General features: G+C 36.8%; 1 protein-coding gene across 1 annotated transcript; it reads right to left on the bottom strand.

The window, feature by feature from the left end:
* Nucleotides 1-2999: 2999 nt before the first annotated feature.
* On the bottom strand, nt 3000-9122 carry LOC130231739 (serine/threonine-protein kinase pim-3-like). Its single transcript, XM_056461139.1, has 8 exons — nt 9055-9122; nt 5910-5959; nt 5431-5688; nt 5231-5313; nt 5067-5117; nt 4622-4994; nt 4318-4497; nt 3000-3082 (listed from the first exon to the last, which is right to left on the bottom strand). The coding sequence occupies exons 1-8, from the start codon at nt 9120-9122 to the stop codon at nt 3000-3002; spliced, it is 1146 nt and encodes a 381-aa protein (XP_056317114.1).
* Nucleotides 9123-14275: the final 5153 nt, after the last annotated feature.

The raw sequence follows: 14275 nt of genomic DNA, 5'->3' as shown, positions 1-14275 counted from the left end.
GTGTCCAAAGACTGTTCAATAAGAGTGTATGTGTTATTAAGAAAAACACTTTGTTAATAACAGCACAGGGCTGTGTATGTTTGTATCTGTAGATCATCTGCATATCTCAAAATAAATTAGTATGTAAATGTTCACTCATGAATGATCACTTTTATTTCAAATATTAACACAAAAATATGTAATAGTTATTAGCGTCTGTGAACCAATGACTGCTGTGAACATGAATAAAGCTTAAAGAGGGAGTCACGAACAATGGCTCCATCTGGTGGCTAATAGCTGAAGGAACGTCAAAGCTACTTGTCAAGACCACTTGTCTATCTGTGATGTCTTGACCATCCAGTTTATATGACGATGATAGTTTTTATGATTCTGTATTAGAAAAAAAGTCTGACCGGTTCTTTACTTTTGTATTCTTATTTTATTCATCAAAAACAAAACAAACAGCAACAATAAACTACACATATGATGTGTTCAGATTTAAGTAAAATTGGATTAAGACTTTAATAATAATAAATATTAAAAATAATGTAATAATAAGCTCAAACTGGTACACAAAGTTCTTATTGTTCATAATGTAAAATATACGTATGATCAGTACTAAATCCAATATCAGCCTAGTATTTTACCCGATCATAAGTGATAAGAAAGAACAAGCATGAATATAGTCAAGATTCAGGCCCTAGAAATCCTGACTCCATTTGTCCTATATAGTAGGAAATTACAGTACGTGATTTTGAGCCAGCCATCATTACAGTACACTGATGTAGAAATGTACTGTAGTCATTTAGTGCAAGAGTTATTCTGTTAAATGCCACAGGATGTGAGAAGAGCTTTTCATGTGTGACTGAAGTGTTAGTTATGGTGATGGAGAGAGTCCACCCTGCTCTTTGTTTTTCTAGGGTACGACACAAACCACAAATGTTTCCAGTGGCCTTTGTCACGGTCCTCTTGTGAATGTTTACGTCTCTGTTTTTATGAGTTTTGATCAAGTTAAAATTATATATTTGATATTTTTCACTTTCAGATTCTGTGTTTACAATTTAGTAAATTTCTCATTTCATGTCAAATCCAGACTGATCAAATACACACTGTAACTCTGATACACATTATTCATTTACATTTAACAGTAAAGTGTCTGTAGATTATCACCAGGACCACCATACTAGCACAAACACTTTATTAATCAATCAATCAATCAATCAATCAATCAATCAATCAATCTCATATTAAACTGATATGATAAAACTGACCATGATCGCTCTTGTTTCACCATGGAATTTTTAGACAAGCTAAAACAGGAAACCACAGCCTCGTGATTGTGTCAGTGCACTAGTTGTGACTTGAGCTTGTATAGAGAGCACATATGGAATGGAAAGCTTTGCGGTTACAGACAAAAGCAAAAATAAGTTTCTAGCAACTTTTAAAGACCAACAGCAAAAGAAACTTTGAGTAAATATATTCATTCTGGAGGTTTAGAAGCCAAAGAAAACAATAAGCATGTAGATGAACGATGCGAAACAAGAAAGTCATAAAGACGCTCAACACTTCAGGTCATCTCCATTACAACATTAAACATCACGTTGTCCAAAACAAAAGTCCCAACAATTTATGAAACGGAGTTCACTCTTGCATTTTATAATTAAACTTGAACATCTAAAAGAGCTTTTAAAGTGTGTTTAAAGGAACAGATGAGAGGGAACAGACCAGATTATAACCCTAAAAACAAACAACATTCAGAGCTCTTCCACAGAGATTCCTCCCACCACAATGAACCGGACCCTTCACACTGCAGCTGAAGACCCTCACATTCACAGTCTCTGAGATGGAGCGAGCGAGACTTACAGTCATCATACTTCTGTGTGAGTCAATATTTCTGTGTGTTTGAATGTCGTGATGTATTCTTTATGATGTGCTAGAGATTTAATTTAACACACTCTTGCATTTGTTCTGCAGGTGTTTTGTTGTGTGAAGAGCAGAAAGTGTTTGGGACAGAAGTGGACATGAGAGTAAAACCAGGAGAAAGCGTCACTCTCTACTGTGCTTTACCTTCTGGATCAGACATTATTTGGATGAGAAACTGCTCACATGAGAATCATCCATCTCTGTCAATAGATCGCTCAACACTCTTCAAGGAGACGTTTCCACGGTTCAGTTTTGTGCCCAACAGCTCCAGTAACTCCTATGATCTGCATATAGAGAATGTCAGTGTCTCTGATGAGGGACTTTACTACTGTGGGAAAAGAGAAACAAAAATATATAAAAATGAACAAGGAATCAAACCAAACACTGAGTATAAATATCGAAACAAGACAACCAGACTGTCTGTCCTGGGTGAGAAACAACTGCTGCTTTCATTGCTTTGTTTTGTGTAGACAAATTCTTTAAATGTGTTTCTAATATAGCTGATGAAGAGACATGCAAACATCTACAGTGTAAATTATAGTGTCATTTATTATAATAATAGTGTAAATTATAGTTTATCTCTTCATAATATAGTTGTGCTTTAATGAAAAGTTTACATGTTTACCAAAGCTTTATTATTTTAATATTATTTCAATGAATTTTCATGATAATTAATGCAGTCCTGCAAATAAATAAGCAACACAATCCTGCAGCCATAGTCCAACTTTAAATACAGAAATAATGTATATTTAAAAGTATATTAGTAAAATAAGTCTATCTATAATTAGTTTTTTAAAGTGTATCTTAGTTTCTAATAATATTTTAAATTAAATTAACAGCAAATTAATTATATTTTGTAAAACGATGATTTATAATGTGTTTTTATATCAGAATCTTTACCTCCTGATTTTCTAACCACTTTTATCAAATTCATCAGAGTTAAACTCATATTTTTCATTATTTTGAGTTGTGTAATCAGTAAGATAAAATAAAATCAATGTATTTTTTTATTTACTTTAAACATGGCCTATTGTTCATTTTTAGAGCAAGAGTCTCCTTGTGCTGAACGGTTTAACAGCACCTCCACATCACCTGCATCACAGTGTGTTTTCTGCTGGAATCTGCTGTTCAGTGTGTGTTCGGTGTGTGTTCTCTTCTTCTCCATCTGCATCTACTGCCTCTGTCAGAAGAAAACTACAGGTAATCATTTACTCCTGAACACTTTTACGGCCTTAGACTGCCTGCCTTAGATTTCATGATGAACCAAATGTGAATTATTCTTATGTTTTGTTAATTTGCTGTAGGTTCTGCATATGAGAACAGACATGTTGAGGTATGAGCACATTTTGAGAATAATTTTAATATATTTTATTTGCATTTGTTTGGCAGCAACATAAAATAATATAATATAATATAATATAATATAATATAATATAATATAATATAATATAATATAATATAATATAATATAATATAATATAATATAGTTTTTTGTTTGTTTATTAATTTAATGAAATATATTCTGTTTCAGGCTGGTGATGAAGTGTGTTATGCTTCATTAGACATGCCTTCCACACAGCAACAAAGGCAGAGGAATAAAAGAGTTCAGAGTTCAGACTTCAGTATTTATTCTAATGTCAGAACCAGCAGAATGTAAAGTAGAGTAAACTAAAGTAATTGTTCTAATATGCAATATGTGCTTTTACAATAGAGTGTTAATGGCAGTGTTCTGACATCTGCATTTGATTTTTTTAATCCTCAAATTACATTCTTGATTGTTCAGAATGTATAAATGTGTGTGAAGCATGAATATCTGAAAAACTGCTTTCTTCAAATATCTTCTTTTGTGCAAACTCAAAGATTTGGAGCCGCTTGAGTTTGAGTAAACAGTGAGAAAATCTGGATTTCTGTCTAAACTCTCCCTTTATTTGAGCTCTCTCAAGTCACTCTAGAAGACGCTACACCTGGATTATTTTTCTAAATAATAAGTTTATTATTAAAATCTCTATTAACATTAAAGTCATCTGAAGCGGTGGGTTAGTGCAGGTGAGGGGGCGCTGGGTGAGTCGGCCATTAGTTTATGCCCACTCCTCATTCTGCAGGTGATCAGGAAGCAGTTCTCTGCACTTCCTGTGTAACTCCTGCTCACCCTACACAAATCATTAGGATCATTAATCCAGACTGACCCTAACAACACAATCAAAGCTATGAGTGCGTCACTCAGATAAGTGTCATGTCACTGGCCACCTGCTCACTGTAACCAGGGATGGCGCTCAATATCGTCCAAACTGGGCCGATCAGCCGCCGCTGGACTGAGACACCAGCAAATCAGCTGACGGCACTCTGATACACACAACACCGTCTTCAGAAACAGAGAGCAACACACTTCTGCTGATCTCTCAGCAAGTCTCTTACCTGTTGACAGATTTCTGGGGAAGGTCAGTCTGCTTCTGGACGTGACCCTCAGTGCACCTCTGAAAGGGAAACGGTCGCACAGGATGTTGAAGAGGGTCACTCCTACTGACCACACGGTAGCTGGAGCCGCATGATAGCGCTGTCTGCAGAACCACTCAGGTGGAGCGTATTGAAGAGTTCCTGAGAGACATAAGGAGACACAAACACCCATTCACAACACTCCAGTACACACAAATTCCCTTTGGTGGATCATCAAAAGCTCACAAACACCCACAGAGTGTTTCCTTCTGTAACACAAACCCACCTGAGAAGTATTTGTAGGCCGAGCGCTTGAGCAGATCTCCACAGCCGAAGTCCAGCAGCTTGATGTCCTGGGACTCTGTGGAGATCAGCAGGTTCTCTGGCTTGACGTCCCGGTGCAGGACTCCGCGGCTCTCGCAGTGTTTCAGAGCCGCAATCAGCTGCACCAGCACTTTCTTGGCCAGACGCTCATCCAGACAGCCGTTCTCCTCACAGAAGCTTTGGAGGTCTTGGCAGGGATCCGGACGCTCCAGGATCAGGATGTAGCGTCTGGGACTGTCAAACCAGTCTAGCAGCTGCAGGACATTGGGGCAGGCAGGAGCTGAAGTGACGCGGGTCATCAGTGCCACCTCCAGCGGCAGCCGACCCTGACCTTCCTGCAGGACAAACGATTGGATTCAGGACCCAATGAAACATCAAACACAACAACAGGATCACACTGAACTCACAACTCTCAGTCTCCTCTCTGTCCGCTCTTTAGACACATACTTGATGGCGACCTGTAGACAGATAAAGCATAATAAATCACACCTGCCTGATCATCACACATCACATTTACTGATATCAGCATTTCTAAAGGCTGTTTGAATGAAGAGCAGAGAAAACGTCTTACTGGCAGTCCATCAGACCTGCGCATCCCAGCAAACACAGAGCCAAATCCACCTTCTCCCAGCAGTGGGCCCTTTTCATACGCGTCTGCAACACAGAGGAGCAGTAGAAATGTGTGTTCAAAGAAAACATGCTGCAGTAGAGAAAACTGTACAAGAACATTAATGAAACATCATGATCACTTCTTGAATAAGCCACTCTGACCTCTGCGAGAGCGTTTGAAAGCTCTTCTAGATGAGGTGGACGGACGTTCATCTTTTGGCGTTTGCTGGCTGCCGCTCTGCCGCTTCCTCTTCCTGTTACCCTGATCTGTGGACACAGACTCGGCCAACAGGGAAGGCAGAGGTGCGAGAAATCCGTCAAGCTCTTGGCTCACGGTCTGGGTTTCACCATCACCATCATGTGTCCAGACGTCCTGAACAGCTGCCTGGATGAAAGCAGTACTCCTGGATCTGGAGCGGCCTGAGGCAACAACAAAACAAGTTTATTATAAGATTATAACAATTAATCAATTTTAGTAGCTGCATTTACAGAAAATAAAAGACATCTGATCACTTATAGTTGGGAACAGTAGTGTTGAAATAGCTTCATTTGTACTAGTTTATTTACATCACATTTCCCCAAATATTATACAACATCATATCATTATTGATCATAAACAGATATAAATCTAATTCACTCACTGCGGTTTTCACCCATCTGACAAACTCCTCCAAACTCCAGCAAACCTGAAAACAAGAACAAAGATAAAATACAAATAAAAATGTAAATAAAAATGAGAAAACAAAAGAAAATGAAGCTAAAAACAAGATCAAAATAAAAAAAACACAACAAAAGAGCAACAAAACGTGTCAAAAGAAGCAATTTCAGCTCTGAGCGTCGATCTTCTTGTAAAATAAAAGTCTTCTGTCAGAAATCCTCTAGTCTCCTTAAAGAATCGCAGTATCAGCACAGAAATCCCCAGCAAATGTCTCAGAAATTCGCCTCTCCTCAATCAACAGACAGCGTCGAGTCTCGGTGTTTATATATTGAGTCAAATCATAACACGCGTTGCTATAGCAACCACAATTTAAATCGCTAGTCTGAATCACGCGAGTAAACAACGATACATCTCATCTCAACATATAAATAATATTAAATATGTAATAATTATAATTAATATAGTAGTAATAATAACAATTCTTATAATATTAGTAAATTTAAATAAATTAATTTATAATTCACGAAACTGTAATAATAATGCTAAATGAGCAGAACTCGTTTTGACTAACTTTAATATTCTGTCAAATTTTCATGTATTTCGTGTATTTATAACTAAAATAATAAAATAACTGAAATATTTTTTATTGGTGGCTTAAACAATGTAAATGCAATTCTAGTTAATTTTATGTACAGTGTTAACTGCTCATAAAGATATTAGGACTATAAGTATAAGCTCAAAATAGTTTATTATTGTAAATAATATAAAGTAAATTATATCGCTTACCATTTCTTAGTTCACGCACGATTTCAGATCACATGACCGTACGTAGATATCAACTGGTACATGGTACAGTCGTGTACTTCATTTGCTCTTGTTTTCATATTTTTTATTATTAAATTTTATTAATGTTTTCGATATTTTAGATGAATGTGAAGGTTTTCTAAGTGTACACGCGCCGAATGAATTCCCGCGTGTGACCACAAGATGGCGTCCACAACAGAGAAGGTTCAAGTTTCTAAATACATTATTTCTCGTTTGTATGAATCTAAATGTCTGTTTTCATTACCAATATACAGCTTTCAATATGTTAAGTTACTATCACAATGTCTGTCCAAGAAATTAACCTATAAGTTAGCTAATGACAATTAGCCTATACATTAGCATAGAATTTTCCTATAACCTATCTAGCTTTGTTTATGTCAAAAATAAATACATAACAGGTTCCTTTTTTTTAGAAAAACATCTCTCGTTTGTCATTACGTTTGATGATTTAATTTTGTGCTTCTGAACTTAGTGTGCATCGCAGCGGCCTGATTTTAGACACTAGTTTACTGTAGTAAAAATATATTAAAGGTAAACAGGTTTCTATATTTTCAGCTTAGTTAAAAAACCACCAACTGGGGTTTGTTTTATTTAAAGAAGAGCAGAGCAATGCAACATATAAGTGTGCAGCATTTGACATTTTAAACCCATCTGTAATAATCATCCAAGAATGCTTTTGCGAACAAAACATCATTTTATAAAGCAAATCCATCTATTTGTGTTTTCTATTATGTTTTAATTACTACTTTAGACATTTAGTTCTTGAGAAAGGACAGTATCTGTTCACTGATCAGACACTTATGAAATGTAATGAATTTAATGTGAGAAGAGAGTTTAGTGTGGAGTAAATTCAGCACAATGGACAGCTCCCTGCAGTGCTCAACTGACTGAAGCACATCTGCAGGAGGAAATGCTACAGAGATGTTTAATTACTGCTGAATAATTGCTGGAAATGTTAAATATTGAAAATCAAACCCATCAATAGTGATGACTAATTAAATATTTATTTTATAATTAATTAAAATGAAATACGATTACATTAAAAAACCCTGTTGGGCTTTTTCATTCGGAGACTATGCTTTAATAATTACATTTCTAGTAATACAGTTTAGTTAATCTTAATAAAAAGGAAACACTGAGTTTGTAAAATTGTTTTTTTTTGTAATTGAACACTCACTTTACAGCTCTTTATCTCTCAGAAAACTCCCTCATTAAACAAACAGTTGCCCTCGCACACATTAATCAATACACAAGACTGAAGAAAGCCTAATGGAAAATCTGTGCTTTGTGACAATGATCTAAGAGATCTTATCAGATCAGTGAAATGTAAAAGCTAATGTGAAGAGGATGAACTGTACAGGCTCTGAACGAGGCTTGTGGGTTTCCTGTTTTGACATGTTCAGATGCTGTTCCTTCATCGCTTCCAGTTTTGACCTATTAAATTAAACAAACATAAAAACCATCAATTATAGCAGCAACACAATGAAAAAGATCAATTATATCATTTCATTCCAGTGTAAAAGACTTATTTTAGTGATTATAATCAAACATTTCTGATGCCGACTCCATCTGTGGTCATACAAACTAAATCTGTCTCTGTTTACTGATGAAAGGTTTGAGCAGTATTTTTATTTCCTGTTGACTTCATTTTATTTCATGAGTTAATCAAGTGCCTGATCACAAAGCCAAAAGATGTGTTTAAGGCAGCTGTGATTTGTCATTGTTCAATGTACATCAATGATCAACCCAATGGGAAGCCAACCCCTCCTGACGCAGGATGTTTTTAAGTAAAACTTTCCATTGACGTGAACCAATCAGATAAGAGCCGTTGGTCTGCATGAAGACCCTCAGCAGTGTCAGTAATTCACAATCACTCACTGCCATGGAGAGGCCACGACTTAATCTCATCGCACTCATGTGTAAGAATAATTATACTTGAACTGCTTTCAGATTAGATTCCCATGATCTACCTATTACTAACATCAGTGTCTCTGATCTGGGCCTGTACTACTGTGCAAATGTTAAAAACTCCATAAATAAGGATGAAAGAGGCGTCATCTCTGGATCTGCAGTGTACTATAATGGAAACCGAACAACATGTCTCTCTTATGCAGGTAAGAAATAACTTCTGCTGGTTGTTTTGTCTCTGCTTATGTAGTTTCTGGAGAGCTTTTCAAGACGCAAAACAAACAGAACAAACATATTTTAATGATCATTCATTGATTTATTTGTGTTTGTTTTATTTTGAGAAAGAGACGTCCTGTTCTGAGCTCTTGAACAGCACCTCCACTCCTCATGGTGTCTCAGAGTGTGTTTTCTGCTGAAATCTGCTGTTCAGTGTATGTTCGGTGTGTGTTCTCCTCTTCTCCATCTGTGTCTACTGCCTCTGTCAGAAGAAAACTACAGGTAATCTTCACAGATTAATACACTTTGCTGCCTGGTTTAATATACAGAGAGGTAGTTTTGTCTGTGCATGCACACCCTTTCCTTTAAAAATGTAGGAGCTTAAAAGCATCGTATAGTTATATAACCTGTAATGACAAAAGTGTACAGTTGAAGGTGAAATGATTAGCTCTACTGTGAAATCTTCATTATTTTTCAGATATTTTCCAAGTGATGTTCAACAGAGCAAGGGACTTTGTTGGAACAGTATTTATTATTATTTTCTCTTTTATTATTATTTTATTCCTTTTAGTTTAGTTGGAATGAAAGCAGATTTTAATGAAGAAAAAAAAATTAAGGTCAATATTGTAATCCCCCTTATTTTTTTGGCTACAGAACAGAGTGCCTGTATTTCTGTGTATATAGAACCTTGTATCTTGTAATAGTACTGGTTAGTGTCTTGCAGAATAACTATTAAAATGTTATGCACTGTCATCATGGTAAAGACAAAAGAAAGAGTTATAGAAATTAGTTCAAAATTCAAAACGTTTAAAAATAAGACAAAAAGTGCAACAGCAGAGTTGAGAGATTACTGGGGTATAAATCTATGAGATAAAGAGCGGGTGTTAAGAACAGGAACCAAACAAAAACTAAAGACTAGAACTGAGAACAGAAGCAAGGGGACCAAAAAACTCTTCAAAATAAGAGTCCTTAACCCCTGTCAGGTGGTGTGTTTCAACTGCCATATATTGCCCTGAAGGGCAGTTCGGAGTGAACACAAACATGACCACCATGTTGAAGTGTTGTAGCCACTTCAAAGGACCCTTCAGAATTAATGATTTGGAAGGGTACAACTGCGGGACACTTCAAGCACCCATGATCCTTTGCACAGGAATTTATTTGGTGTCAGCTGGAGTCTCTAAGTTTGATTTTACCTATCAATGTATATTATTTTTCTGTAGGCAACTACTGTAATATTAATGAATAAAAAACTATAAACAAATTCTAAATTAAAATAATTACAAAATTTTATTATAATTATATGTACATGTATGCATTAATAGATCAATATGGTGCATCCTGCACACTTTACTCCTCATTCTGAGAATGTTTTGTGGGAGTCAACAGGCACACCTCCTCGATCGTCTCGTTAAGATGCTTGCTTACCCTTCATCCTTTCAAAGAGATTAGGGCATGGGGATGAGCCCTAATGCATGAAACACAGTGAGGGAGTCAATTAAAAAAAAACATTGAACATTTTATACCAACTTTAAAGTTACTGAAGTCCAGACTTCACTGCAGAGGACTGTCTGAGTCTATTAATGGATTAAATCCTTCCATGAATGTAAAAAGGAACATCTTTGACGCTCGTCCTGTTTTTGCCAAGTGCTAGTCGTCCTGAGACCAACATATTTTATGATGACCCAAGGACAACAACTCTAAATGACTTGTTTATTTTATGAAGTTTTTCTGTGCATTGGTCTACATCTAACAGCCAAATGTGAAACTGTCTGTGAATTGGCTTTACGTGGAAATTTCTTTTATTAGTCACTAAAATAACACAATATCTGATCTCTAATCTTGATTAGGAAAAGTTATGGAACTTATTTCAGAATAATTCAATCCTTTATGCTAAAACTGTAAGGAAACCGAGTATAACTTCAGCACATTGGACAGCTCCAGCTGAGCTACAGACATGTTATTTCTGCAAGAAAAAGTATGTGTGCTTGTGTTTGTTTGTTGGTTAAGTGTTTGGAGATTCTACATGTGCGTTAAAACCTTCTGTGGATGTTTATGAATTTACACCTTTTTTATTTAAGTCAAAGTTTTTATCTTCTGTTTGCATGTTTTAGTCAGTAGTTTCGTTTTACGTCTCTATAGTGTTTTGTGAAGTTTATTTTTATTTGAGTTATTTCAGTGCGTAAAGTTTAAAGTGTGAAATATGTCCATGGCAGCTATAGCTAAAATATGTGTTATATATATTCATGCACATATACATATATGTATATATAAGTTGAAATGATCATTAAATCATCAAATCATTAAAAGCATCAAATGCTATTTACTGAAGTAAGTGCCAGATTGTGATGGCGTTGTGGGTTGAACTTTTACCAGTGGTCTGAGGACGGTCAAACCACAAACCAGCAGGGTTTTTTATATGCACAAAACTCATCAATGTTTTTGTAGACGTTCTCTGCCATGCCAACCAAGTCAGTGGCTACTTTTCAATTGCAATTTACAAAGATTAGAAAACATTTAAATATTACAAGCAAATGAATACTAATATTGAACTCTTTCCTCTCAGTTCATTTACTACATAAAGTAAACCTGTACATACTGACAATTTCACTTAGTCATCCTTGACTCTTAATATTACGGTTTAAAAATTCTGACAGTATAACACACAAAAACACACACACATAGTAAATTTACAATATTTTTTGGGGTGTAGGACACTCTCTCTACTGTTTCATCTCTTCTCTCTTTTTTATTATCAACACTCAAGATTTCTGGCAAACAGCATGCAATTCTGAATCTGCTTCATGCAGGTGAGTGGGCTTCACAAACAACATGTAGGACACATTTTCTCCTCTCCATATGCACACAAAATTTTTTTTAAACTAATTTAGAGTTGTCACAGAAAAGCAGTGTCCTTCAGATTTTATTTCCATCCCTAATCATGTGTTGAGGCAATTTGGAGCTAAACTCTGCAGGAAACCAGCCCTCCAGGACCATGTGTGGGGAACCCAGGTATAGAACTATTGTCAACAGTTATTTAAGCAAGTTTCCTTCATGCAAATATGTGCACTCTAACCAACAAATAAAACCCCTGAAATGCTGATGGAACACTTGTTTTTTTTCCAAAGATAGCAGTGCTTTCTCTCAGTGCTCTAAATATAACTTGTGGTTTCCTGTTGCTAAATTAGGTCTTGATCATATAAAGAACTAACCATAGAGATAACTGTATCAATAAGATTACTAGCTATATTAGCATTCATACTGGATAACAATATTCTTTTAAACACTTGAAAGCTTTAATGTATGATTGGATTTATTAGATTGCAAGATGGCCGTCAGTGTTTAACATTCTTCTGAAAATGATTGCAACTGTGTTGAGTTCAATTTCTCTAGCTACACCCAGGCCTGATTACTGCCACACCAGTTCACAATCAAGAAACCACTTAAAGGGCACCTATGGTAAAAAATCTACTTTTCAAGCTGTTTGGACTGACATATGTGCATGAATGGTGTATAGACTGTCATATTGGGGTGATATAAGCACACCCAGTGCTTTTTTTTCAATTTAACAACATAAAAAAACGTGGACCAATTGGAGCGGTTTTCAAACCAACCGCAACTTTATGTAGGAGTGCGGTCCCCCCGCCCACCAATATTGATTGTCAGGCGCGTCATTATATCCTCAGCTTGTTGATTCACGTCCGCTATTTTCAGCGTGAGTCGAAGCGATATCACTAAAGGAACACCCTAGCTCTATTTTTAGATGCAAGGCTCATTGGGCTCAACGCAAGATCAATATTCTCCACAATATCGCTCTAATCGGAGTTATTGGTTGTATCTTTAGGTAGCTTTGCAAACATGTGTACTTCTCATTGAGTCTACCTTATACTTCAGCCGTTTGCATTTCTCGCGATCCCAGAAGCTCCCTGTGATCTTAACTAGCATGCGTTTTAGAATTCTAAACATAGGTTTCTATCAGGGTACACTTAAGTCGACGGCTGAGCGCCATGGACCGCTGCAGACTTGAAGCACCGTTGTGTGTACCCTGATAGAAACCTATGTTTAGAATTAAAAAATGCGCGGCGCGACGATGTTTCTGCCGCGCCAAAGAGAGTGTCTGGTGTGCCGTGTCGCGGCTTCGAGCGGCGCATCCGGTGCCTCAGTCAAAGTTAATTCAGTCTGCGTGGTTATTAGTTTCTGTGTACAAGCTCAGCACTTGAAACTAGCACACAGTTGTCTGTAAAACTGTTCAAAGACACAAATGATTTTGCACTCTCTGCTTGGTCTGTGTCCGAGCCGTACATGTACGACTGAATGCGGATCCTCTCACTCCTGCTCCTCTCAGTCTGCCTCTGTTGCAAACACAGAGCGGGTGAGCTCATGGCCCCGCCCCCTTGTTACGTTGGGCGGGAAGCCGAAACTAATTTACACGTGAAGCAACGCACCCCTAAATCAGCGAGCTGTGGACACGCCCCCAACATGACACTTTTTAACACATTATAATAAAACAATCTGAATTGTGTTTTAAACTGAACCTAAACTGGCACACTCAGAAGAATCATAATATTAATACTAAATCATAAAAAAGAGGTAAACTACGTGCTCTTTAAATAAAACCTGCTGGACAAAGAGAGGTAGACCAAAAGATACTCAAAAGCTGGACATCATGCCAAGATCCAAGATTCAAAAACAAATGCGAAAGAAATTAATTGAGATCTACCCGTTTGGAAAAGGTTATAGATTACTAAAGCTTTGTGACTGAAGTAAACCACAGTCTGAGCCAAATTTTCTACAAATGGATCAGTGGAGAGACTTTTTAGAAGTGGCCTTCTGGGTGTGGCCGACCAAATTTTACACCAAGAGTGTATGGGTGTTTCCCAGCACTGTGTTGGGTTGCAGCTGAGAGGGCATTCGCTGGGTAAAAACAAATGCCGGAATAGTTGGCGGTTCATTCTGCTGTGGCAACCCCTGATAAATAAGGGACTAAGCCGTAATGAATGAATGAAAACTCAATAAAACTCTGTATTAAAGTGCACTCTTAGTGGATCCACAGTGAAGGTGAAAGTTTGCTTATTTTAAAGTGTTTATTGTTCTCTTTGTTCTCTGAGTTATCATAGTGTTTATGCGACACTTTATGACTGTTTATGTGGGTCTTTTTTTCTGAAGGTAGGGTCTTGATCTCAGTTAAAAGATTACATCTAAACCACAAATGTTTCCACTCAGTCTTGCTTGTGTGCAGACATTATGATGCACAAACAGGACAGTGGTTAGGTTGTGTGCACATGTTTATGCTGTGGTGAAATTAGTTTACATGTATGCAGTGTCTGCAAAGGATTAATATATTGATCAGGAAGTATCGCAGTTTTCTCAGAATGAAGCATAGACTTGTTGCAAACAAAGGTC

Source organism: Danio aesculapii, chromosome 1 (genome assembly GCF_903798145.1).
Source record: "Danio aesculapii chromosome 1, fDanAes4.1, whole genome shotgun sequence".
NCBI classification, from domain to species: Eukaryota; Metazoa; Chordata; class Actinopteri; order Cypriniformes; family Danionidae; genus Danio; species Danio aesculapii.
Note: the sequence above shows the minus strand (reverse complement) of the source record. Positions and strands in the feature narration are given on the sequence as shown.

Coding starts and splice junctions, on each gene's coding strand:
- LOC130231739 (XM_056461139.1), bottom strand. CDS start 9,122: ATGGAGAAGAGGAGAACACACACCGAACATACACTGAACAGCAGATTT. Junction 5,960..9,054: donor CAGCAGAAAACACACTCTGA/GACACCATGAGG, acceptor TTTGTTCTTGTT/TTCAGGTTTGCTGGAGTTTG. Junction 4,498..4,621: donor GGCCTACAAATACTTCTCAG/GTGGGTTTGTGT, acceptor TATGTCTCTCAG/GAACTCTTCAATACGCTCCA.